The 27,067-nt window shown below is 52.5% G+C and overlaps 1 protein-coding gene across 1 annotated transcript; it reads right to left on the bottom strand.

Moving 5' to 3' along the window:
- Nucleotides 1–45: 45 nt before the first annotated feature.
- LOC122386014 (protein TANC2-like) lies at nt 46–26,836 on the bottom strand. Its single transcript, XM_043374796.1, has 18 exons — nt 26,610–26,836; nt 23,276–23,446; nt 18,272–18,402; nt 17,359–17,470; nt 16,803–16,940; nt 9,229–9,414; nt 8,722–8,856; nt 8,334–8,441; nt 7,388–7,645; nt 6,926–7,059; nt 6,011–6,290; nt 4,372–5,753; nt 3,886–4,183; nt 3,345–3,526; nt 2,511–2,680; nt 2,089–2,284; nt 1,255–1,355; nt 46–1,058 (listed from the first exon to the last, which is right to left on the bottom strand). The coding sequence occupies exons 1-18, from the start codon at nt 26,713–26,715 to the stop codon at nt 905–907; spliced, it is 4,242 nt and encodes a 1,413-aa protein (XP_043230731.1). The 5' UTR covers nt 26,716–26,836; the 3' UTR covers nt 46–904.
- Nucleotides 26,837–27,067: the final 231 nt, after the last annotated feature.

Genomic DNA, 27,067 nt, shown 5'->3' with positions numbered 1-27,067 from the left:
CGTTATCTTTATGTAGTTTTAACAACATATGGAGGCAAAATGAAATGTTTTCATTTCTTGTGTATTCCTCATAATCACGATGCGAACGTAGAAGTAAAACAAAGAATGTACTCTGACATACGCTTATCACACAGCACGACCAAACAGGTGGGTGGGCCACCGCCACATGCCTCGGGAGACCTGCTTATGCCGCGCGCACCACGGCCGGCTGGCCTCTATCCAATACGCAAGCACAGCGTCCGGTTTCGGACTGTCGATGGCAACTAAAGACTAGCTAAAACTGTGCCGCTCTATTTTTCACCTTCTGGAGCAGGCGAAGAATGTCTTACCTAGATCTTCATATCAAACAGATTTCTTCAAGCATAGTGTACTACTGGACTATGGCTATGGCTGTGACCCTACACTGAAAGGAGTGTCACGTATGGCGCTGCGCAAGCCAAACATTTTCATAAACTTCGCAGTCACTATTGCCGGAATCCTACCGTTTAACTTACTGCAATAGCTGCACCACCCGGCAGTTTGCAAACAGGAAGCAGGTAACAATCAACACTGCATTCATGAAACATTCTCAATGTCAATCAGTCCACAAAACGATATATAGGTAATGGGAACTTACAGCTGCTTCTAAAAAAATCTCACCATAGAGACTTTAAGCGGACGGATGGAAACACAGCGGAGTTACAGCACACCAATACCGCGTCAGTTCGGTCTGGTTGGCACCACGGGATGGCTCACACCCTCGCCAAAGACTTATTTGAGGTGATCTACCTGCAGAAACATACAGATCGGTGGTGCATTCAAATGGCACTGCAGGGACACAGGCTTCCGTCTTTGGCACATTATACAACACTTGGTTGAGACACACGCTGCTCTTTTCACACCGCGCGGTGCCGCTGAGGAGGGCTCAGGTGGCGGCCACCAGGGCGTCCAGCGAGCCGAATTGGTTGGCCGGCTGCCGGAGCTGGTCGCGCGCCTGCAGCAGCGTCCGACGTACCTCCCGGTGTCGGGGAGCCAGCCGCAGCGCCTCGTTCAGGTCCGCCAGCGCTGCGTCCAGCTGTCTGAAACACGTACGAAACGTGTTAACACACTACACAGCCGTGGGTAGCCGTGGGTGCGTGTTGTGAGACTACGTCAACATCATGAACTATGCTATGAGACATTGCAGTTCATATTACTGTGAATTTAAGCACGACAATTTGCCCTGACAAGCGCACAACAGCTAGGGCGTGTGGCGTCAGAATGTTGCAAACTTACTTTTGAGCGTGTTTAGCTTTTGCTCGGAAGAAGTAGGGTTCGAAGGCCTCCGGACGAACGGACATCGCCAACGTTGCCAGCTCAGCTGAGGTGTTGTGCAACTGCCAACGAAAACGAACACATGTCACAGTCCGACTGGAGAAAACGGGTCACAAATCACAGTCCGGCTGGGAGGAACAGGTCGCAAAAAAAAGAGTGACAGTCAAAGAGAAAAGGGGTGAAAAGGAGAAAACAATCAAGGAGTGAGTGAAAGCAAAAGCTTTGTCTGAAGCAGATTACAACATTTTCGTCTACACATGTAAGTTTTTCAACAGGAATGAATAATAAACGGAGCCCAACGACGACATTCAATCGAAATTTATGAATGAATGAACTGATACCCAAGCAAGATCATAGCTCCAGTCCGGCCGAGGGACAGGGCGTAAGAAGCAATTTGTCCATTAAGGGCCTATCAGGTCCGCTACTAATGCCTGAAACAGACTCTTTCCGCAGTCAGGAAATCGCATGCGAGCCTATTCAAATACATGGAAGCACGCTCGCATCAATCGCACGTACCTCCCGCAAGCGATTGATGCGAGAAGAATTATAATGTATTTGAATAGGCTCTCGCATGCGATTTCCTGAACGCGGAAAGAGTCTGTTTCAGCCTTAAGGCTGTTTATGTGTATTACCGTTGCTGTGTTACTATAATAACCAGAGCCTATCTCGCACACCCAGGCTTCTAACAGAACGATGGAAAATTATGAGAGGCAAGAAAAATCAAAGAGGGGTAACACACGTGTACCGTCGCGTGGACAGAGAGCAATGCTAAGGTGTGAATTTATCAGCACTTACACCTAGCTTTCTCTTGCACCGAGACAGGTTGAGCAGCAGGTTGACATGCAGTTTCCGGAAGAGGTCATCATGCTCTTCCATCCCGGTCTCTGGGAATTTCTTCAGGGCGTAGGTGAAGCGATGGTCAGCCTCTTGAATGCGACACTTCCTGTACAGTGTCATGCCATCGTCGTTTAGCTTGCTCAGCAGCGTAAACCTGTCGATCAACGCAGTTCGCCGTAAGTTTTCACAAATCGGGACTGAGCGATACCTGTTCTGATATGGAAGATGATAGTTTGTGCGTACTTTTCACAACGGTCAGCGGTTGACAACGGCCTTCTACGCTACGTAGTTGGTCCATGAAGACCTTATTTTACAGATTGCGTAAAAGTATGGTCTTCTGGACCTATGGCAACTCCCTGCGCGTATTCGGTATTTCTCACATGATATCTGGTTTTCCGTCGGCCATGGCCCAGGTGGTGGAGGCTAGCTTGGCGCCCCGCCGCAGGAAGCACTGCACCACCTGTACGTTGGCGCAGGCGATGGCCCGGTCCAGCGGCGTCATACCGCGTCGGTCCACGTGGTCGAGCACGGCGCCCCGGTCCAGCAGCAGCTGAGGACAGGGGGTCGAGAATAAATCAACCTTTCAATACATACAATACCAATTCGGTGTCTGGGAGGAAGGAGTTCAAACATCGCCAATGAGAATGCGCTCATTTACTCGCTTGAGTATTGCAAACACTGTGTTGAATCATGGTGCTTTGCTATAGTTCATCATTAACATGAGATCATATCTAGTGGCATGGGTCAAACTATCAATCGTATTCTCGTTTTATTGCGGAGTTCCTTTCAGAGCGTCCGTCTTCTATTGGAAATCAGCCCAAAAACGTTTAACCGAAGACGGTCTAAAAACTGTTTGGATATCGAAAAACGTGTGATTTCAATGACATTAAAAATCGCGGATATTGCTACCGCCCATCTCGTTTCACCATAGCATGTCGGTGTGATATATAACGATACGTGACGAAATGCTCGCGAAAAAAAAAAAAACAATGTAAGTGCGAGAAAGTGAAGATAGCAGCACAATTAGTCCACTTGACCATAGCAAACGGTCAAAGCCCGCTTGGTAACTTATATATTACGCCGGACAGTATCCGGCGTAAATACTGCCATCCGGCGTAAAGCCCCATTTAGAAAATTAGTAGGCCAAGTTCATTGCAGTAAAAATTTAATCAAATGCTGCTTATTATCGCCACCAGTGCTCTGCTAAGACTTACCGAGACGATGGCGGCGTCGCCCTGGAAGGCGGCCAGGTCGAGCGGCGTGCGGCGCGCGCTGTCCGTGTGCGCGATGTCCGCTCCTGCGTCCAGCAGGGAGCGCACGGCGCGGCCGCGGCCCTTCAGACACGCCCAGGCCAGCGCCGTCAGACCGTCGGCGTCCTGACGGGACACCGACGCCCCTGCCGAGCGAACGAGGGCGGTTATCAGGAGCGGGTCACAGCGAGGTTACCGAGCCATCAGCGGGGAGGCAATGCAATCGACACCAGTGGGACTGCACTGTTTATCTTAGTGCTACATAATTCCAGCATACCTACGAAATGTGATGTTGAAATTTTCAAGTGTTTTGTTCAACTTTAACTGCTGCTGTTACTTATGTTCAGCTGCCCTTTGTTGGGTATTTTAGAACAAATGGTACTATTGGTTATGCATAGGTGTCAATGCGTACTTACAACACTCAATGTAGCAACATCGGGACTCAGAGGATAAAGATTGGTAACAACGCGGGCAAGGTGTTCGGATGCCACACCGGCCTGGTTACCTTTGTTGAGGAGCAGGTCGAGCACTCCGGTATGGCCCTCTCCGGCAGCCAGCATCAGTGCGGTGCGGCCGGCCCGGTCCGTCTGCTCCAGCAGTGCGCCCTCCGCCAGCAGCACCACGCAGATGTCCCAGTGACCCTCGCGGACGGCGCCCAGCAGCGGCGGCGCTCCCTGCGAGTTGGTGGCGCTGACGTCAGCCCCGCGGCGCAGCAGCGTCTCGACCAGCGTCTTGTGGCCGGCGCCGGCAGCCATGGTCAGCGCCGTCTCGCCGTGCAGCGAGTCGCAGTCGTCCAGTGACACCTGTTCGCGGGTGACAATTGGTCAGATACAACCGTGTATGGTATGAGATCGGCTGGCTCAAAAACACAATAAATCAATGTTTACGCTGAATATCAATAGTCAACACAGCCAACACCAGGCAGCAAATCAACAGCATACCAACAGCAGAACAGCAAAGTGAAGAAGATGATGGTAGTACCCGTACGAACCTCTTCAATATCCAGGAGATACTCTGTCAGTTGGTGATGTCCGTTGCCGGCAGCAGCCACCAGGGCCTGCTGCGCCGCCTCTGTCAGGGCGAGGCCGTCCCGTGCATAGGTCCAGTCGCAGCCCAGCAGGAAGTCCACCACGTCCAGGTGGCCAGCGACGGCAGCGTGCACGAGTGCGCAGCGCCGCGCCCCGTCCCTTCGTCCGACCGCGGCGCCGTGACCGACGAGCAGCCGTACGGCACCGGCCCGTCCGCCGGCCGACGCCAGCATCAGTGGCGTCAGACCCTGGCCGTTCGGCGCGTCCACCGCGGCGCCAAACCGGATGAGCAGCTCGAGCATTCCATCACAGCCCTGGGTGGCACACAGACCCAGGAGCGGAGCACCGTCACGGGGACGGCAGGCGTCCGGTGAGGCGCCGGCGACCAACAGGAGATTCGACACCATCACGTTGGGGCTGTAGGCGTTCCGCTCGCTGACTAAGGCGCCGGAGAGGTCCGCAGAAGCGCTGGCGAGCCAGATGGCCTGCAGATCACGGGCAGCCACAGGAAGCTCTTCGCGGGAGACGTTCTTGTAGAGATGCGCTTTGAGGACATGGTGGCCCATCTCGAGTGTTTTCTGCGGGTCGAGGGGCGCTTCCATCCGACTGAGGCGCAGCGCTAGGCTGGCGTGACCGATCCGGGGATCGAGGAGGAATTTGTGACTTTCACTCTCCTCTCGGCGCACCAGCCACTCCCGGAAGGACGGATGGAAGAACATGTAAGTGTCGTCCATGCGCTTGATGAGGAAGCCAGAGACGATCTTGAGTCGGCTCATGAAATCGTCCCACGAGATCGCTTCGCTCGTGCAGCCAGCATTAGCAACGTCAAACATCTCGTAGACGTTCATGGGGTGGAGACTTGCGATGCAGCCGCTCAGCAAAGGCTTCACTAGCTCGTACGAGCGTTGTGTCGGGAAGCGAAGGTTGCAGTTGAGAAGGAACAGCTCGCTCAGACTGACAGGAAGCACCCGGAAGCTGGACGACTTCATGACGAGCTTCCCCTTCTCGATCAGATCCAACGTCAGCTTGACGAAGAGGAAGGATCCTTTGGCCAGGGAGACGAGGTGGGCGATGAAGCGCGACTGGCCGGATCCCTCCACCTTGGCGCCCACCACCTGGATGCTGCTGGTGATCGAGGGTGAGTTGTTGATCCGGAAGGAGATGTACTCGCTGAGGTCGCGCTGGGTGTCGTCCGAGTCGTCCGTGGGGTCCACGCTGATCCGCTGCAGCGGCATCCGGCTGACGATGCCTTCCATCTGAGTCCGCACAGTGACCAGCAGCTTCAGCCAGCTGGGGAACTTGCTCAGGTGGCGGGCCAGGAACGCAGCCAGGTTGTCGCCGTACTCTGCAACACAACAATATCAATTGTAAAAATATCAAGTCCTGGATGCCTTGTTTCGTTGATGACTAAGCATTGGTCATCTAATGCTCAACCGAGATTTCCGACTGGCTCTTGCTAGCTCTTTCGTCTACCGTTGCAACAATCAGTTATAAATATGTTATATGCTGTTGTATCGTGCTTGCTTGTCAATGACTCATGCGTCATATGATTTATTTTTAGCACAATCTAATCGGACAGCTGAAGAAGGACTTGGCGCTCACCTGGTTTATGATACTCGGCCTCGCAGAGGGCATCCACGACAATAATGCAGATGTGCGCGGGCAGTTTGCCGGTGTGGCGCAGCGACGCCAGCGGCTCGAGCACGCCGCGCTGCAGGGCGGCCGCCGGGTCAGCCACGCACGAGCGCAGCGCCAGCACCGTCTGCAGCGTCGGCGAGCCGAGCACCAGCTCCCGGTAGGCGGCCAGCTGCGGCGCCTGCACCAGCTGCGCAGCCAGGGAGTGCACAAAGTCCGGCACCAGACATGTGGCGCTGTTGTCCGACTGTCGACGAAATAGATGTGCTGTTAAACGGTCACATTGTCATCACACAGAGCTAAACCTGGCTGGGTGACTCCAGGAAACGATTAGGACAGTGACGTCACTGTCGACAACATCAAAGAGCATGAGTTTCCTGTCGGTATCATCAGCGCTCATCGCTTGATGGTAAGAGTGTATTAATGACTTACGTTTTCCTTTTACGTCGTTATCATACGGTTCCAAAAGTCAAATATAGTCAAGATAAGGACCGATCCCAGACAATTCTCTCACAAAAAGTCAATTTGATATAATGCGGTACCCCACTAAGCAAACTGGAGGGGAAAGTGTCAAAACATATCGCTCATCGGCTAGGCGTCCGCGGTAGTGTGTGTTGAGCCGCCAGACAAAAACCATTCTTTTCCGGATCAAATCTACACATGGCGGCAAATCCACATACAAAGTCCGTTCCCAGGACGAGCAGTCGGGGGCGGAAAACGGCGGTTGTGGACTGTACAACGCTGCACTGTACAGACTTGCAGAGCGCTGCATAAACTGCGCCCTGCACTGATGACAATCGATGGTCTGCGAGTTATCAACACCATGGAACAGCTCATCTAGCCGATGCTGTGGAACAGCAACACGTGACGTCTCACACCTACCTGGCAGAAGTGATAGGCGACCAGCCGGCCGCCCAGACTCCTCACTTCCTCGGGAATCACGCACACGTTGGAATAGAGGCCTCCGCTGCCCACAACCACGCGAGGTCGTTCCCGGCCGACCGCCGAGCCCACCTCTGCGGCAATCGGTGCAACGGTCACTAACACGGTAATGTAGCAGGGAAGTGCATTAGTGGTACAAGAATCTAGCTGCACAAATCGGCACTGATATCAATCAGTCGAATTTGCAACGTTATTTTCTCTCAAGTGAAACGATTTTTTGTTTTTGTCAACCGCTTCGTTACCGAATGCCCGATTGTCTGGATAAATGAAGTTAGATAATCGTTAATCCATCCTTAATCCTTATACATATCACAATTTCGTGAAATAAAATACAATGATGAAATATTGATGAACATTTTGGGTAAGATAAGTGCGCGGGTTCATTTGATTTGCTACACGTACCTGCGTAGAGCGGCTCTGGCCTGCCGGGCCGCCGTCCGAAGCAGCTGTGCTCGACCAGCTGCAGAGCAGCAGCCGTTTTCCCGGTGCCGACTCCACCAGTGAGGAGACAGCCGCGCGCCGGCGAGTCGAGCAGCGCCCGGCTCAGCTCGGCGAACAGCCAGTGTCGGCCCAGGAACAGCGGGTCCTGCTCCTGCTGAGGTACCTCGAAGAACAGCGGCTGCAGGCTCAGCTGCCGCGGCCGGAACTGGGCGTACCGGGCTGCCGACCGGAGCGCGGGTTAGTAAAACTTCGCACACATCAACAGCTCACAGTCTAGGACTCTAGATGATTCAACGGAAATGTCCGTCTCCGTGAGTGCGTGTTTGCGTGTCTGTGCCCAGGAGTGTTGAAGTTCTAGAAAAGGCGGGAAAATGAACACGCGTCCATTACGCACTAACGTCTAACTTTCAATAAGATCAAGCGTTAAAATTTGCGCCAATACACCCACATAAACCGCACAATCAATCTGCGGTGATTGACTGTGAGTACATGATAGGCAAAACTAGCTGTCGAGAGATTGAAAATCAGCATTCTGCATTCAGAGATTAACAGATGATAATGTCGCATGCGTAAGTTTCAAACCTGCTTAACTTGTGGGCTTTCTAATCTGACGTGTGCGTGCACGCTACGTCTGCCTTTGTATGTATGTACGGGTGAGCTGCACTGACCCCATCGCCGCATAGCTAGCGATGAGTCAAAAGAGAGCCTCGGGGTGTGGCACCGCTGAACAGTCAAACAGAGTTGGAACGGTCAGCCGATCGCATTATTGGATATACGAAGCAGCTACTGGTCTTATTGCTCACGAAGCATCTGCTCACATTAGTGGGTGCAGACCAGATGCTTACCTTATAGGGTACGAGCCAGCTGCTCCTCAGTGAATGGGATGGTCAGAGGACCATGCGCTCACCTTTGGGGTCGACTGGGGCGGTGACCCGAGAACAACGCGCTGACCGGCGCGCCTGCTGCTGCCGCGACCCAGAGAATCCACTGACGTCATCCACTGGTCCCCGGCCACCTGGACAGAGGCCGTGGAAGCAACATTAGTGACCCCGACTTATGCCCCGACCAGCGCGTAGACAGAGGTACTATAGCAGCTACAACAGAGACCAGCCCCAGGCCAGGACTGGCAGCGACAGCTACAAAGATCGACAGAGCGCTTCACAAGCAGTCTCGAACAATAAAACCGCGAGCCTGACGACTGAAGCGGAACGGTACAGCAGTTGAAGCAGCATTAGAAATTCATACCAATGACACTGACCACTGCGTGTCGCGCACGCTCCGTCTCATTCACGTACCGAGCGAGCCGCGCCGGGAGCAGATCAGGGGGCTTGCTGATGGGTTGGAGCCGGACAGCGACACGGAGGCCAGCGAGCCCAGACTCTCCTGACTGCGCTCCATGCGCAGGTTGGTCCCCTCGGATTCGCTGGAACCTGGACGTGGGAAAATGACACAAGTTCATTGATGAATAATTAACTGGTGTTTGCAAAAAACGAATATTGATGATGACTGACGGCTTCAAAGAAAAATGCTATGGATACTGCCTATGAGTACGGCAAATATGGTTTAGTTGATAGCCCAATATTGCCATGTCAAGTGCCAACACGAGAATGATTAGTCAGAATGGTGTTTGCATATCGATAAGCGTTAAGTTCTCTCTAAATAATATCATTGATTCTATGCTCGACGATTTGATAACGTTCTAATTACTTTTTCGCTCAATAGAGACCAAAGACGTCACGCTACAAACATCGAAAAAGCGTTATCTAACGGCAGACTGCGCTCGGTGTCGTCTATCTACTGACCGGTGAGAGTAGACGCCGGACTGGTGCTGGCCGAGGCCCGCTCGGCCCGCGGCAGCGCCGGGCTGCGGCCAGAGGAGGATGCTGACCCGCTGGAGCGGCGCCCCTGGGCGGCGTCCGGGCCGAGCAGCAGGCCCAGGCGCGCGTACAGAGCCGAGTCCTCGGCACAGGCCACCTCATCGTCCGTGTCTGAAATACGGGGGAGCGAGGGGTGAGTGAATGATAAAGAGTGATATATAGAAAAAGGAGGGCGACAGAAAATAGATAAATAGATATGAGAAGAAAAAGAGAGGTGAGACGAAGAAGGAAATATACACACTCAGTGCGAACGTGTGCACTCAAATGAAAAGAACAGACACATTACAATGACAATTGGAATAAGGGAAGGAAAGGGATAGAAAGAGGGACAGCTAGAGAAACAAGGGGAGAGAGAGAGAGAGAGAGAGAGAGAGAGAGAGAGAGAGAGAGAGAGAGAGGAGAGAGAGAGAGGGGAGAGGGAGAGGGAGAGAGAGAGAGAGAGAGAGAGAGAGAGAGAGAGAGAGAGAGAGAGAGAGAGAGAGAGAGAGAGAGAGAGAGAGAGAGAGAGAGAGAGAGAGAGAGAGAGAGAGAGAGAGAGAGAGAGAGAGAGAGAGAGAGAGAGAGAGAGAGAGAGAGAGAGAGAGAGAGAGAGAGAGATGAGACTTAAAAGTGAGAGCGAAGTGCGTCGTCAATCGTCACGCCACAAACCGACCACACTCAAGCGGGCACACGGAACAGTGCAAGGCTCGTGTTCGTCCACTTGCAATGATCTATCGGACAACTTTCGAACATACACCTTACACCATCACTTACAGATCAGATCGCACCTCGCTGTGCTTGGAACGGAACTGAGATCGCACCGATAGGCATCTCTGACACGAGTGCAGGATAGGGCGACACAGTGATACGCAAGCCGCTGCAACTGGCAGCGCTGGTGCAAATCGTATCAGAAAGCATACTTTGCCGGTGTAAGGTGGATAAAGTGGACAGTGGAGACAGATTGTGGTGATTTCAGCGGCTGGCAGCCGTAACTGACAAGACAATGTGACAGATGATGTATTGAACCTAACCTAGAAGTGAACAGACTATAGGCTGTATTTACTTGGTGGATCCGGGTTTAGCCGTCAGGGCCTGCTAATACCATCACCAGCAGTCTATTATATTGCATTGGATAGAATGGATAGCTAATAAATGATGACGAGTGACACGATACATGAATCTGCAATCAGCCTGTCAGCTCTAAAACCGACGACAACCGGAGATAGAGGCACGTCATGAGCTTATGTCTACTCCTTACCAAAACCCTGCGTCTCTCCTAACATGCACGAAGGTCGGACAACACAAAAGGCTACCGGTTTCGTGCCATCGCCCATCAACCCCGGATATGATTCACCCACTGTATTTACACTCAGCTGCGGCCTCAAGCCAAAAGGGTCTGCCGATGCTGTTCCCAGGTCATAAGTGGCTTCGACGATTGCATGACACTCGGCGCTGACCGGGGAGGTCTATTTTGGTGTGCCGATGCTGCTGCTGACGTCATGACAAAAGTAGACAGTAGACAGCCGCCTTTTCACGGCACCTCTGCCTGTGGTCCCGCGCACCTTATCTAGAGGCCGACCGGAAGGTCTTTGCTGGGTGTGGACGATCTGGCCTGTGCATTCTAGGATCGACACAGAGGCCTTGCCCGAGGCTGGAATGTTCAGGGTGTGTCGCCAACCACTGAGTCAGGCACTCTGAGACGTTACCCGAGTCGCAAGTCTTCTCTGAACCACCCTCTCAGTATTGATGGAATGCATGCTGGCAAGTGGCAAGAACCTCCCTTTGCCAAAGAGCGCCCTCTTGGTGTACATACCAGAAGAGAAGTAGGCCGCACACAAATGACTAATGCACTTCCGTTTGGCTTATGAATGATAGTCGTTGACCTCACAGAGTACTTACTTAAGCGTGGGCGTCAATGCGCAACCGCCATCGAGAAATCGCAACCACTTGAGCCCACAAGTGCCTTTATCAATGCTGGGAATCCTTCCTAGCAGGTTGCTCAACTCCTTTGAACTCGCACTCGATAATCATAACAGGTGAGGTATCGAGTTCAGGCATTAGCGGACTGAGCTAGTGTTTCCGGTATATGTGTTCGGGCTTGGCCATGGGTAGTAGTTATCCGTTGAACAGGTCAGCGACTCCAGTTTACCAGCGGAGCAGACACGCCAGGTCACCCGATGAACGTCACTGGCACTAAATCTGCGCACTACTGCTATACCATGGGCTGACCCGACATCGCACCTGCGTCAGATCGGAAATCTTCCAGCACCGTCCTACGCTGCGTGTGCGTGCGACGTGCGGACATGCCCTTTGCCAGGCTCGCCTGTCGCTGTCAAACTTCAGTCCTGTCGTTCGATGTCATGCAGACGGTGGAGTCATGTCGCTGTCAAACAGGTTCTCTGGCCAGACGTCTCCGAGATTGCCAATTCAAATGTGCCGGGCGGAATGCAGCGCGCGCCATATTTGGACCGAGGCTCCACGTCCGGTGGCGGTGACGGTGGTGGCAGTGGCAGGGACGGCCCAACTGGTGACAATGCCAGTGATGCCGGAATGAAAGGAATGAGTAGGAGTCCATGGTTTGATGGTTGCATGTTGAAATGTGAGCAATTCACTCCGACAATCAACATAGCTTCGCCAAACTTCCTCAGATGCACGGGAAAAGGAATGCTGACTAGGATGAGAATGAATCGGCCCATATCAGATGCACAGTCCAGCCGCGAGGCAGCCCACCGATGCCAGACATACCCCGTGTGTCAGCCAGACGGAAGCGAGATCTTATCTTACGGCACGACACGCGACACGTGACACAATGCACGTATGACACAATGCGGATGACGGCTATGTGAAGACACCGACACCGTGGGTAGACCCAGAGGACATCGAACAGGCCGAACCACGGGAAATTCGACCGGTGATGCCGGAAGACACTGCAGCGGATGGATAAGATATTGGAGCGGTAGAGCAAGATGACATCGGAGCGGTTTGACAAGAGAGCCTTGGAGCACACCAATCGAAGAAGTCAGCCACCCATTCAGATACGCCACTCTACTTGCGCTTGGGTAGAGTTGGCTGACTTACTGAAAAGATGATTCTTGATGATGCATCAAGCTTTGATGCCCGTAAGGTAAGCGCCTGAGCCCTGAGGCGTTACCAGAACCCCGTATCAGTTTGCTGGTCAAATGTGAGTGATTTGGGAATTGCGTCTCTCTATCAATCTTTGTCAATTTTATCTGAACAGGAGCGCACTCATGTCGTATTTGTGCATATGTAAGCGGCCTGAGACAGTGTGAAGTGTGAAATGCGCGGTCATTGACTCACCAAGCGGGCAAAGAGTACTTTCGCTAAACGCAACTCATTACTCAGCCATCACCTCACGCATGGAAAACTTTCATTTCCTGCCAACGCATGCAAACAAGGTGTTTGATTTTTGTACTGCGAACAAGATCTTGACAGCTAGTCCAGTCACGACATGTTTAGACAAAGTCACGTCACACCATGCTGAGGGCTCGTACTAAGATTACCGTTAGAAACTCACACGTCAGGTGTCACGAGGCGGTCCTGCCAAGTCTGCCGTGTACTCCGCCTTGATTTTTACTGCTAGTTCGGCGTGCAAATCTCTAGCCACAATCTGAATCCAATGCCTATATTTTTCATTCATTTAACTTACAGCGGCCCCGCACCTGATGGATTTAAAGTTCAAGCGAGTTTGACGTGCACATATCACTGTATCCTTGATTGTGACTGGCACATAGAGAAGTCCATACGTCATCATTCATGCCCACGAGTTTTCTCTCCTCATCCTGGTCACTATTTGCAGTACCTGCGTGCACCGGTCTAGCCGGGCCCGTTCTATTGACAGAGCACATTAAACCCCCACACGACGTGGTGACCCGGAGTGCTGTTGATTCAACGTTCCACCACACCTTAGTACCCGTCCAGTCGACAGCTTTGGTCTCTCCCGATATAGCCATGAGTACGTACAGTGGGTCTATTTAAGATCTCCAGAGCCACCACGTGGCGCTACGGTCGGGGTAGGGCGAGTCCAAATCCCGAGGGAAGTGAGGTCACCGGTCATTGTGGGGGAAGGAGGGGGGGGGGGTAACGCGGTATCACGGCGCATGGGGCGTGCCTAGCGCCGGGAGTGGGCCGCCCAGGGCCGCCCGCCACTGCGCCGAGGCTGAGGGGAGGGGATGATGGTTGCGGGTGCGTTCACTCCGGTATGGTGGTATCCTGTTCATGTGGAACCAGCAAGAATGCGACTGAAGGGAATCATTATCTCAAACAAACGGGCAAGCCAGAGGCAGCGTCAGTTCCAGCCAAAATGTTGAACAATGATAGGTAATTGAAATCTAGGACGCATTCATAGCATGCAACTATTCAGTCGATAGTTGCATGATGCTTTTCATGATGCATGATGAGGCTGTTCTAAACTGTTATTTGAGTTAGATATTTTTCATTTGGCACGTTCAGTTTTGGTGGGTTTTATCGGGCCGAAAAGAATCAGAAAAGAAAAAGATTTGAAACGGCTCCAGAAAAATGTCCAAAAATATTTTCTTAAAAATGAAACTTTGCTAAACATTTATAAGCGATAATTTTGACTTTTTGAGAGGATATTGGGGACAAATATTGGGGAAAGACGTCATCGTGCTTATCTGTGTTGCAGTAGAAGGAAAGGTTTTGGTTCGTGTCGAGATAAAAACAGACCCGGGAGTGAGGCTCGAACTCACGACATCGCATTCAGCCCACAGGTTGCCCAGCCTCAGCGCTACGAGCACCTATCGCCCTGCGCAGCTTGCTCAGTGTTTCGGCTAGAGTTCGGCCAAGTGTCTGACGTCTGTCAATGTCACAAGGCTAAACCGCAAGGTAAATGTCCGTCCCGGTAGCTCGGTCGGTAGAGCGTTGGACTCCATGTGCCATGTGGTGAGAGCGCACGTCCCGGTTGCAAAAGTCCGGGTTCGAACGCGACGTGTATTTGATGTTTTTGAGCCTCCTGACGAGTATGGTTGTGATTGGTGGCAGGCCGCTGCCAGGCGAAGTCAGTGAGGGGACCGGCCGTGCGCGGCTATGTGCGCACGTTAAAATTTGGACTCTAATTCTGCCATAGACCAGGAATTGCTTGATCGGAGGGTAGAGAGCAGGGTCAACGCAACAAGCTCAGCTTAGCGGGGACTCTGTCCTTGTGATTCCTTTCATTCAAAAGGTTCGGGCCAATTTAATATTAAACGCGCACCGACTTCGCACCGACGGGGGGGTGGATGACCGCCCCCCTGAGATCTCGAGAACGAAGCAAGATAGCGACAAGCGGTAAACGGCATCGGATACGCACGGACAAGGTCTACAATTTTTACTAAGGTCATTTTCAGGTCAGGTCAAAGATGACGTCACAGGGGTCGAAAAAGTCAAAATGGTGGCGCTTGATATGGATAGTTTTTCTCGAATAACTTTCGAACTAGTCAAGATAGGAACAAACTAAGGGCATCATCGTGATCCTCTCGTCAATCCGCATCGAATGATATATCTGTTGACCTCGAAAGGTCAAGGTCAAAGGTTGACCTCAGGTCACGTAACCTCGAGGTCATCATGTATATTATTCGATGCGTCTTGACGAGCTGAACACAATGAGACCATCCGCGCGGCTGTATCTTGTTCCTGTACGGAGTTATTGGCAAAAAACCGCTGGTGACCTTTGATGACGTCACATGACCTTACAGCTGCCCAACAGCAAAACAGACCTCAAGGTAGTGAAGGTTGATCGTATATGAAGTCATGTATGGTATTTGGGGCTATTCCGACCCGTTTTAGTGGTAAAAACAGGGAGTTGATTTTTCCCCCAGGCCCATTGACTTATAATGGGGAGGTCGCGAAATTGACCTGACCTTAGGTCACCGACATCAAAATTCCGAGATATACAAATTGTAGCTACTAATGATCTAATAACATCCTGCGACTTTCAAAGGCCTCCGACATCTACTGTAGCTCTGGCACGGTGACAAAGTTACAAAAAAGTGACTTGAGGCTGGGTCATTCAAAGTGACCTGGTGACTTGACCTTAAAAGTTGGGGGGTTAAAACTTGCACACCATGTGTAAAATTGATGAATGAGAGAATAGTCGTACCAAATTTCGCGGCGCGTAGGCGCCGCGGTTTTCCCGCTATCCGCGAAAAACCTCAGGGGGGGGGGGGGCGGATATCCGCCCCCCCTGAGGTTTTTCGCGGGTTGAACCCTGTCGGTGCGCGGGTTAAAAAAGGGGGAGCCGAACCAGGTTGGGCCGGGTTGAACCCGGTCGGACCGGCGCGGTGTCTTACACGCAATCATGGTCAGACAAAACAGAGGCTAATTTCGGGTCAAATAGTTTTATTAACTGTTCTTATTGTTTTTAGCGTACACGCATATTAACTTTTAGTTTTTTTTTTAACCCGAGAATTCATGCACAAAAATGTGGCATTCGTCTACTTTTCCTCATCTTCTCTTAGCGACTTGATTTGACCTTAAAGCTTACCAGTAAAAAAAAATCACCTGCGTGATAATTATTTGCCAAAGGGCGCTCTACGCAAGAAACGCCAGCCGGTCAAAAAACTGGCGAACGATACGATCTTTCTATTGCTTGAATATTATTCAATGCAAATTTCAGGAGACATAAATAACATTAAACCTTATAGATACTGGGTGCCCGGAGCATTCGTTAGCATTCCATTGCCAGCTGCATTAGCAACATCACATTTGCATTACTTTGGGTTCATCATAATTGACAGTAGATGAATCGGCCACAGCAAACCCATGCCTCATTATCCTTTCCTTCCAAGCAGCCAACTGCCAAGCTAGCCGGCCGCCCGGCCCACCACCGTGATATGGAACAACGCTGGAGTGCGTCATTTGCCTGCGGCAGTGCCCCACCGCGCCGGGGCTGTTTGACAGGTCACCCGCACCGTGCCCTCGCCACCCGTCCCCCCCCTCCCCACCTCCCCACCGGGCTCAGCTCGGTAGTGACCTCTCCTTGAATCTCACATGGACTCGACTGAGGCTCAACGCCATCTAGTTTTGTCTGGAGATCCTTACTAGATCCACTGTACCTGTTCATCCGGTCAACAGCTAGGCCTACTTACAGCTCTCCCCTTCCCCCGTCTCTTATTCTTTTCCTGATAACTAATAACTATACATCGTGTTTGTCTATTTAAGCTTTCGTGTTCGGTGTTTGCTAATAAAATTGTCAAGCCTATTATGGGTTAGTGGCAATGCAATTCTTGTAAGCTTAGTGGAAATGTGTTCAACATGTTTCGTGGATTGCTGGATGGAACGTTAGGAGAACGAGCACTCACAAAAAATGTTAACTTTTTTAAAGACAGGCCCCAGAACAGCGGTGAGCAAACCACCGGATAGGACATGTCACGCCTACCAATCACACAACAACCATCTGTAATCCATCTGTTATAACCATCTGCATGGTCATGTGTCCGCCTCATCGCTCGGTTTGTCGCGATAAGGACAGTAGCTTCAGTGCACGGCCTGGTCGGGCCACTCACCGGAGAGCGTATTGGGTCTGTCGGAGGCCGAGACCGGCGAGCGGTGCGTGCGACGCTGTCGGGTGGCCGGCAGTCGCGCCAGCCGGGGACTGGTTCCGTGCACGGGCCTCCGCCGGGCGGCCGACGGCGTACCTCGACCTGCGGTCACACACGGAATGTCAGCTCCGTCCGGCCCCGTCACAACGCGCCGCAGTAGCTTCAAGGACGGGCGGGTTTAATTCATTAATGAAATCTTTGAACAGAGGACTCAAGAGTTTGGTCTACACAGCGAAAAAGGGTTTAATTTCAATATCGTACCTATATTTTCCAAGCATTGATATTTCATATAATGTGATTCGCTAGTTTGATGTTCTGGTATTTTGAGCATTCAACATATTGGCTTTCGGCAGTGGATATCTCACGATACAGGTACCTATGAATATTGCGAACGTTGATGTTCTGCTTTTCATGTTTGCAATTCGATATTTTGTTATTCGATATCTGTTTAACAGCGAACATTTATCCCCGTAATCGAATTAACATCCTCTGCGTTGCATTATTCAGCAGCCTGACTCACCGCTGGGCAGGCCGCCGCCGTTGCCGCTGACCCCGTAGGTGCTGGTGCTGTCCGTCTCGGCGGTGGCGCAGGGCGGAGGTCGCACTGGCGAGACCCCGCTGTCTCTCCGCCGCTGGAGAACACGCCACAGGTCACTCAGAGTCGGCTCAGGGCCCTATTCCGCGCTGCTGATCGACAATCAGCGAGCTCCATGATCCATCATGCGTGTGAGATCTTCACGACTATTCTCCGGATAACCTACTTGGTGAGAACGGCGGCGGCTCATTGAGCGCCAGAGGGGCGATCGTGATGGCTTACAGAACGCCTGAGTAATCTGCCGGTCACGCAGAGATGACAGAATAGCAAAAAATAAGGGAGTAAAAAACGTTGGCATGTGTCGGCGTGTGTGAAGCTGACTGGGGAAGGCAGACGGTTCGCCACACAGCAGATCCGACGTTGGTGAGACCGTCCCGACATCCGCCAACACCGGGACCGTGATCAGCGGACAGGGGATGTCACCTTCTGACGGGTCCTACACCTGTGCCGTACACGCCACGGCATATCCCGCAGGCACGACCGGCACTTCTGAAAGCCGCCATATACGGTGCCTACATATGGCGGGCATGGGAACCGAATGAAAAGAGGCACAGTGTTGTAGTGCTCTTCCTTGTTTCCAAGTTTTGTTAAGTGGGCCAGTCATGTTATTTAGGAACACGCTACGGAACGAAACAGAGGAAACCCGGCATTACCCCCGCCCCGACCCAGCACGCTATATCATTCCATAAACCAACAAAAAATCCGTGTTCCCTGTAGTCAACAATCAACGATTGTCTCTTATTTCAGCCAATTTTCATTGTGCTCGAGCCATCGCCGCCACCGCACACAGCTGCGCACGAGGTCCATGTGGCCACGTGCAGCGCGCGCACACACATACCTGTATGAGTCCGGCCAGGTGTCCATTGGTCTTCAGTTTGGACCTGCCCGGCACTGGTGTGGGCCCGTGGTGACCGAGCGTGCCGCCGCCGCCGGATACACCGGTCCGACCCGAAGACATGGGTGGCGAACCTGGCGGGAGAGGGCGAGAGGGTCAGAGCCACGCAGCGATACCCAGACGGTCTGAGGAGACGTGTAGTAGACGCACAACTACAGGGTGTCCCAGAAGTCTTGAAGCTTTTTTATTTTTGTCGTGTGACCTTGCTATGCCACCGATTAAGGCGAATCATGCCTCAAACGAAAGAGAAAGAACTGAAATTTTGTATTTTCATGCGTAGAGCACCACTTTAGTCAGGTGGCCCCCGTTGTGAGTCGCACAAGATTGAGCACGAGAGATCACGTTCTTCGCTGCGGCCAAGATCTCCCGGTTTGCGAAACACCGGTGTCGCCATGCCCGTTTCTTGTCAGCTTCAGAGTTTTATTCCCTGAAGCGAGGGACATAATATTAGCGACATATATTTCCGACGGGTTGATATTTGTTTTCGACCCATAATAATGCGACGAATCAAAGGATGACAACGGGCTGTTGCTTAGCGTGCTCAAGCAGCTGAGCCTTATTTCCGTAATGGATGCGTGCAAACATGTCAGGAGACTTTCTGATCAGTAAATCATTATGTTGCTAATGTTTTCTGGGAGATCCAATACTCTGTTTCCTGGCGGCTGGCTCGCTTCATGAAATAAGGCTCTGAAGCTGACCAGAAACGGGCATGGCGACACCGGTGTTTCGCAAACCGGGAGATCTTGGCGGCAGCGAAGAACGTGATCTCTCGTGCTCAATCTTGTGCGACTCACAACGGGGGCCACCTGACTAAAGTGGTGCTCTACGCATGAAAATACAAAATTTCAGTTCATTCTCTTTCGTTTGAGGCGTCATTTGCCTTAATCGGTGGCATAGCAAGGTCACACGACAAAAATAAAAAAGCTTCAAGACTTCTGGGACACCCTGTACCTACATAGATGGCCGGTGCAGACCTCGGCAAAATAACACTGCGTATACTGATCAGTGATCACGAGGCCAATAATTGTCGGCGTATAGGCATAACCTGCCAATGCCTACATTATATGCCGTGCTTATAGCACCCATAGATCCACTTTGGTCCACTCGCTCTCTGAGGATTTCTGCCTCACTACAGTCTACAAGTCACTTCACTGGCTCACTGAGACACACTTCCACTGGCTCACTGTAGCTCGCTTCCAGGGGCCATTCGGCATCCTGACTCGCTCCCATTGGCTCACCATGGCTCTCCACCTGGCCCACTACATTTAAAGGTAGTGTGCCAGCTTTCCTGGACCGTATGGAGTTAATGGCCCAGATAAGGAGAACCGGATTTTTAGAACTTATCCATACCTTCAAAACTCATGGAAACGTCTTAAATTCTTCAAATTTTGAGTACCCCAGTGCGAAATTCGCCCCGACGGGTTGTCGGTCGTACCCCAACCACATTTCACACCACTATGAACAATAAATGCACACACTGAAATCGCTATTACCGATATGCTCATCCAATCAAGTTTCGATAAACCCGTTCGGCGTTCATCATCATCTCCTGCGGTTTCGAACACGCCTGTTAGGTGGTGCGGTAGACCGCGCCCAAAGCCAGGGCCCCGGTAACGTGAGGAAGCCAAGTCGGGGCAGCGTGCGCTGACCCAAGCCGGGGCCGCGCGTCCTCCCGGTGTCATGTGATAGCCCGGGGCTGCCCGCGTGGATGCGGTAGACCGCGCCCAAAGCTGCAGCCCCGGCTTGGGTCAGCGCACGCTGCCCCTACTCGGCTACCTCACGTTACCGGGGCCCTGGCTTTGGGCGCGGCTTCTGCTCATACTTTGTGGTGCGGTGGTGGTGCGTCGGGCCGCGCGCTCTGACTTCGGCCAAGAAAAATGCGTCAGCTGATCATTGTCATTTCTGCTACTTGCGTGTGGTGAAATGGGGTCATAACGAGACGGCTTTTTCATATCAATTATTTTACATAAAATCATATTTCAAACCATAAATAATGTTCGACAGCCAAATAAAAGAAACAATACCAATACAGGCCTACAGTTTAAGGCTCAACATTGTGTTGTCTACGATTAGACAGCTGATAACTCATTCCCGTACGTCGTAACTCTATAATGACCTTCGCTTATTGTCACATGTGCGCCGCATTCGCGATTGTTGCCAACGCCTTGCCGACGCCTGTTTGCAGGTCAGCCCACTACAGTTGTTATACATATCGAAAAACCGATAAACTTTTAGGCGAAAAAGGCACTATTCCAGGCCCATTTTCGATTTTTTTGCGATATTAGGTAAAAACAGAAGCTTCTTATCCTAGGAAAAATAAAATGGAAAATCTTTCAAAGGTGGCACACTACCTTTAAGTTCAACTGACTCACCACGGCTCGCTCCATTAGCCCACCACGGCTCGCTCCATCTGGCTCACTACGGGTCACGTCCGCCGCAGAGTGCCCTGGGGCGGTCCTCGGGCCGAACCGCGCCCGGTACTGGCCACTGGGTCGGCCCGCGGCCGGGCCGGACCAGCTACACCGAGACGCAGACTGACTACAAAACAGTGGGCGGCTGACGCGGGCGGTGGGTGGGTACTCGCGCACCGCGCACACAGCCGTCCAAACGGAGAATATAATCTCCATACTTAATGCATGACATCATGTACCCCGCCGGGAGATGTGTTATATCCCAACACAACACCATTCCGCTGACAAAGCCAGACAAATGCCTAAATTGTGCGGCTGCGAGGCGGCCTGATACTGCGGCGGCGTCCGTCCCGTACCGCGGAGGATGACTGGACGGGCCGCTCGCTAATGAGCGAGAGCGCGCCGGTCGGCGGCCGACGCGTCCTCCCCAATCAGCATTCCAGCCGGGGTGCCCGGACAAAGGCGGCCGACCACGACTGAGACGGCCGCCGGCCGGGCGCACACCGGAGCCCGCGGCGGCGAGGCGATACACGCGGCATGCGGACAACTCAACGAGCTTCCTAGGAGAGACGGAGACTCAGGTCTCGGCTACCGATAAACGAGATAGTAAGAGCACTACTGAATAACGCAGTTATCTGATATAATATTTTCTCAGTCATTCGTAATAGGTACAGCCAAAGCCCTAAATATTTTTTTTTTAGAAAAGGTTTGGGTTTATTCAAACAATTACCTTATGAAGCGTTTTCAGGTCAGGATGATCAACGAGCTCTTTCTCGCGCTGCCTGAACCACATCTTACTCGTACATGACAAAGGTACGATAAAATATTAAAGGGCGAGTATGAGTCACGTTTAGATGATAGCCGTTTATTGGCATGCTCCACACTGCGGCATGCATCTCACGTTCATCAGTAAACGGTGAACCGCGTTTCACTATGAGGCGGTGAGCAATGGAACCATATATGCACATTAAAAGTAACGAAATTCGCCGACGAAGATGATATTAATCTAATCGCAATCACAAAATGTTTAATAGTTAGAAGCGGTTGCATAAGATTGTGTAATTGGTTTGTGTTTATGGCTCGCAGCTTGGCGTGTGTTGAACTAGCTTTACAGCTAGCGTTTTTAGCAGTGCTTTATGTCGCTGTGAGTTTACAATGGAAACAGTAGACTCAACTAAAAAGTAAGAAACAATGGCACTACGCTATTGTGACAATGAGCTTCACGTTATCAATGACTTTAAGCTTCTGTCGTTGTTACGCCTGATAATCTTATTCTTTAAATGGTCTCGACTGTCGACCCCAATGGACTGCCGACTGTTAAAAGCATTCATAGCCTGTGGTGCATGCAACATGTAAAAATCGTTACCGACTAACAATATGATGAACAAAAGGAGACAACTTTCATGTTTGACGCTCGTGCAATAGCACCGGGGTGTTAGCATGAGGGCCATGGTTGCATTCATCTCCGGGCTGTGTTTTAGAGACAGCCTTGCAGGAGGCTGGCTGCAGCTGAGCCGGATGTTTGAACGGCCTCCGGTGTATGTACTGCCAGCTGAGCCACCCCAAATAAGGAGCCAGCGGCTGCCAGCGCCGGCGCCGCTCCGAGGCGCGCCGCTGCGGTCAGCTCGGCCGCATGGCACATGGTAACCCGCTCCGGGTGTCCTCGGTCCTTCAAAACTGTGACCTCGGATCTCCGGACCGGCTTTCTCTCTCAGTGGGATATTGTGTCAGTCTTCGATCGTGTCTCCGGCGAAGTCAGGGGCTGCCCCTGTCTTCTGGTGTTCTGTTTCTGCACGTTCAAGACCTGTGCGGTTGTCGATGGGAGTGTCCCCCCAGCTCCCAGCTGCCGAGTCACCGGACGTGGCTCCCCCACTCAGACAGGGTCTCGGTATCAGGCGCCGGCCTGTCGCGACGCTATCGTGTCTCGGATTTAACGGGGAGGGGGTCGTTCACGTGCACCCGTGCAAGGCGGATGACACCGGCAGTGCGCGCGCGGCAGATGCCGGCTCCCCACGACAGGTCAGCGACACGTCGGCGGCAGTAAGGGACGGCCGGGTCACGGCTCGGCCAGCTGCATTGGCCACCGGCCACCGGCCCGGCACCTGCACTCTGTAAACTGCCGTGTCAGCGGCCGCTAGCCTGGCACATACGACTTGCTTCATCGATTGTCTCGTGCCAGAACAGGTGGCTGAGCCTGAGCGTCGCCCTGGGTGGCGCAGTAGTCACTAGGACGGAGCAGCTGGCTGAGAACCCAAAGGTGTGGCTCACCCGGTCTGGCTCATTCGGGACCGGACGATCCGTTGTGCAGCTTACTTTGGGCAGGACAGTTGTCTGAGGTGCGGCCCACTCGAGACAAGACAGCTGGCTGTGTGAGAAACAGGCCCCATGGTTCCTCTCACAGACTGAGAACCAAACGATGCAGCTGACTGAACGGGACGGTTCACTGAGTGCTGCGACCGAATCCCATGTAAATGTTGGATTTACTCATGCATACACCAATGGATCTTTCCATGTCGTTCCGCTGTGCAGCACTCACGGTCGGCGGCCAGGCAGGCCGGACAGCTGCGGCAGCCGGTCATGCAGCTGTAGCAGCGCTCGTGGCCGCAGGAGTCGGTGATCTTGCGCCGCAGCACCTGGTCGAACGGGCTGCCGCACACCGGGCACGAGTCGCCCACGGGAGACGCCAAGTGGCGATACACGCCGGCACCTGAAAAAAGGAGAGATAGCGACGCGGTCAATGACGGTATCGCCCGGTCAAGTGGCATCGAAAAACGGTCATCGATCTCAGCAGAGGGAAAAACGTTCCTAGCAGTAGCACAACTAGCCAACTAATCGCCGATATCATAACATCCATAGCTGAATTTTATTCTACCTGAGCGGTAAATAGCTATAGTTAACAAATAGTATTATAAAAGTGCACGCCATTCCTCAGTCATCATATTGCATGAGGACGAGGTGAAAGCTTCCAGAAGACCGCAGTTTTGCTGAAGGTGAGGGAAACCGATCGAGCGGCAGTAGAAAGTACACGCATCAATGCATCATCGAAGCAACAAACAGGAAAGAAGCACCTGCAACACTGCTGGCTGTCCCATGTTTCATGCTTCCCGGATACTTTTACAGAGCAACTAGAACTAGCCTTACAAACATAACCAGATCTATCCAGCCGTCGCCTCATCAGTAACTTTTCCTTCCTTTGCGTAATGTCACTGAGAAATGAATGAATCAATGAGTGAATGAATTAAAATACATTCAAGTTACTAAACGGCATTCTTTTACCGAAGTCTGCGCCGATGTTCGTCAGCGACGGCCGTCGAGCATCATTATCTTTCGACGACATACCTACACCTGCCAAAAAGCATCCCAGCACCACAAAATTCACCGTCACCGGCTATGAGCCGCTTCTCAGCACACATTACACAACTCCCTTCGAATGGTGGCCCGTCAACTGTCAAGTGTGCAAAATATTCCTTCCTATCCGATAAATCTACCACTTGAAAATAAAGATAACAGCGAGAAAACCCGATAGTATTATCGGCATTTAAACATCCGTTTATTCGGTCTGATGGTCCGCGTGAAGCCGGAAAGATGGGCAGAGGGCTGAACAAAATACAGGTTCCTTTATGTACCAAGGACTGCACGTCATTATCGACTGTGCTGGCTCCTTCCGTGCAGCACGGGCGCCGCTGCGGGGTAGCCGGGGTAGCCCACGGCGGACGGTCCTTGACGGGCTGCTAGCGCGGCCGAGAGCCCGCCTGCCCAGCCAGCAGAGCTGATGGGCCCGTGGATCGCCCTGCGGCCGCCCGGCTCGTCCAGACGCGACTCCACAAGGAAAACCAGCACCATCCGGCACCACTGCACTAATCCGGTCCGGTGGCCGCCAAATATGGCCGCCGGCGCCCCCCCCCCCCCCCCGGCGTACGTTCGGGCCCTTCGAACCGACCGCCGACAGGCCAGAACCCGTTCCCGACCACGTCAGCTTTGGGAATCTACCGAGATATGCGCCCCGCTCGTATCAGTGAGTCAGCCCGGCCGGGAAAGCTGAAAACGTCCCTGGCCCTGCTGGCGGTACCATAACATGGTGCTCGGCCGGTAAAGTCCTCCGGCCATGTAAGCACTACGAGCTGCCACGTAAGGTGTGACGGGTTCCACCGGTTCCCTTTCAGGGAGGCGTTACGGTATGTTCTTCACTTTGGGAGGTGTGTCAATGGTTGGACCGAGACCACCATTCCAGAAGGGACCACGGGCCACGCTGGCTAGGGAAGTGCCGTGGGCTCGGTTGGGTTCCTCCTGCTCAGGGAGGCGATTTCCCCAAGTGTCCGGCCTCGGCGTGAGACCAACGGCCAGCACCTGCACGGTTGTAACTGCCACAAAATCGGAGCGGTAGTGGCTGATTCAAATTTTGAATGGGTCAAGGGAACCAACCTTGAGCTGGAGGCAAATGACAGTTGGGCCGTGGGCGGCAGGCGCTGTATTGTCATACCTGTAGATAGCATGCAATGCATTTGTGGAATGACTAGAGACACACAGTAGGTCTAAGAAGTAGATTACCTTCTGTTCAGAGCAAAACTTTGCCGCTAAGGAGATAATTCGAACCTCTGCTGACCAGGAATCGGGCGGCGCCGAGCATTCTTGCAGGACTGTCCCATCCATTCCGTCTTATCGGCGCAGTAAACCGCGTTACGGGTCTGAGCATTGGCTGTCGATTGATGGCCAACCACGGTACCTACAGATTTTACATACGCCGTGCAAGGTGACTAATATGTATTACAATTTACACGGTTTATCATCACACTGTGAATGAAGGAAGGAAGGCGTCCCATACAAACATTTTGAAACTTCCGAGACACTCCGGTGGCAAAAACGTTGATTTGACGGCATTGTGCTGGGTATTCTAGATAGTGATATCTGCGTTATAGTTGTCGAACATCTTTTTGCGTGACCGGCTGGCCCGACTACTTTTCCGGGCCGCAGTTTCGACTAGTTCGAGGTCACCCACCCACCCGACATCCACATCGACACACGCGGCTATGAACCAAGGTGCGTGGATTAGACTTGCCATTTCACGCATCGAAATGAGCTTTTTACATATTCATTACCCTGACCCGACGAACAAACACAATAATCCACCTGTGATTTTGCCTCGTGTTCTAATTTAACTATGCTCATGTGATGCGACACATTCTGTTTGCATATGACGGATTTATTGCTCAAACTTTAACCACTTTGCCGGTACATGAGGCACAGACCTGCAACGCTTTTACCAGTGCGTCTAGACATACAGATTAATTACGATATTGCTGGCCATAGGCGGCGGAACGGGAAGGGCACCGGGGCACCGTGCCCCCCTTTGATTTTGGCATTTTAACATTAGCCCTATGGGCGCTGCATGGAAAGAATGGGACCAAAAGTCGGCAGTGCCACCCCCCCCCCCCCCCTTAATGGAAGGTGTTCCGTCGCTTCTGTTGCTGGCTTTACACATGCGCGTGCTTAATTTGTCAAGCGGAAATGATACAATTATTACACGATATAGTTTACGCATGATAAAATAAGTCCCGTCCAGAATCGCTCAGCAAGTTTATCGAATCTGACTGATCAGCGAATATCGTTGACGTATAAAACTTGACCAAAGGCTTGGAGTTTGGTGTTTCCTGAGGCTTGGAGTGTTTCCTGCTGGCTGCTGAAGCGCCCTGTCCGTATTTAATTTCTCGTTTAAATTAGTAAGGCTACCGATCCGCCTAAGTTATATGCTCCGTTTTTTTTTTTTTTTTGCTAAAAAAATATCCGGTCAATCATCAACCCTCAGCTCGCCACCGAATGGGCCACGGGCCGGCCCGGGTATTGTCCGAGAGCTCGAGATCCGTACCACCTACCTTGGTATTTAGCGCTGGCCATTCCCATGGAGGGAGGCGGCGGCACAGGGGGTCTCCGATCGCCACAGTGTTTCATCTCCGCGCGCGCCGCCAGCACTTCACCCATCACACACCGTCCTCACTCAGCACAGGTGACCTGACGCCGGCCGACGGGTCACCGCGCCGCGCAGCACCGTCCACCGGCCCGCCGCCGCACCAGCGCGCCGCGCTGAACAGACAGGCCTGCCGGTACGCGGTCCATTGAGACGGGCCGCCGGCGCACCTCACAGTACCACCTCTGACACGCCGGTCCGAGCACCGTCTTCACTCGTAACCACAATCGCGGCCGCTGGACTCACCTGTCCACAATAGAGCCGCACAGGTGGGGTGAGATTGCCCGCTGTTTTCCCGTGTAGTGCAGAGGGGAGACCCAACTTCGGGAAAATGGATCGGAATGCTCGCGGTGACGGGCAGGTAGT

Source organism: Amphibalanus amphitrite, unplaced genomic scaffold (assembly GCF_019059575.1).
Source record: "Amphibalanus amphitrite isolate SeventyFive unplaced genomic scaffold, NRLGWU_Aamphi_draft 000237F_arrow, whole genome shotgun sequence".
Classification (NCBI taxonomy): Eukaryota; Metazoa; Arthropoda; class Thecostraca; order Balanomorpha; family Balanidae; genus Amphibalanus; species Amphibalanus amphitrite.
This window is presented reverse-complemented; position numbering and strand designations above follow the sequence as displayed.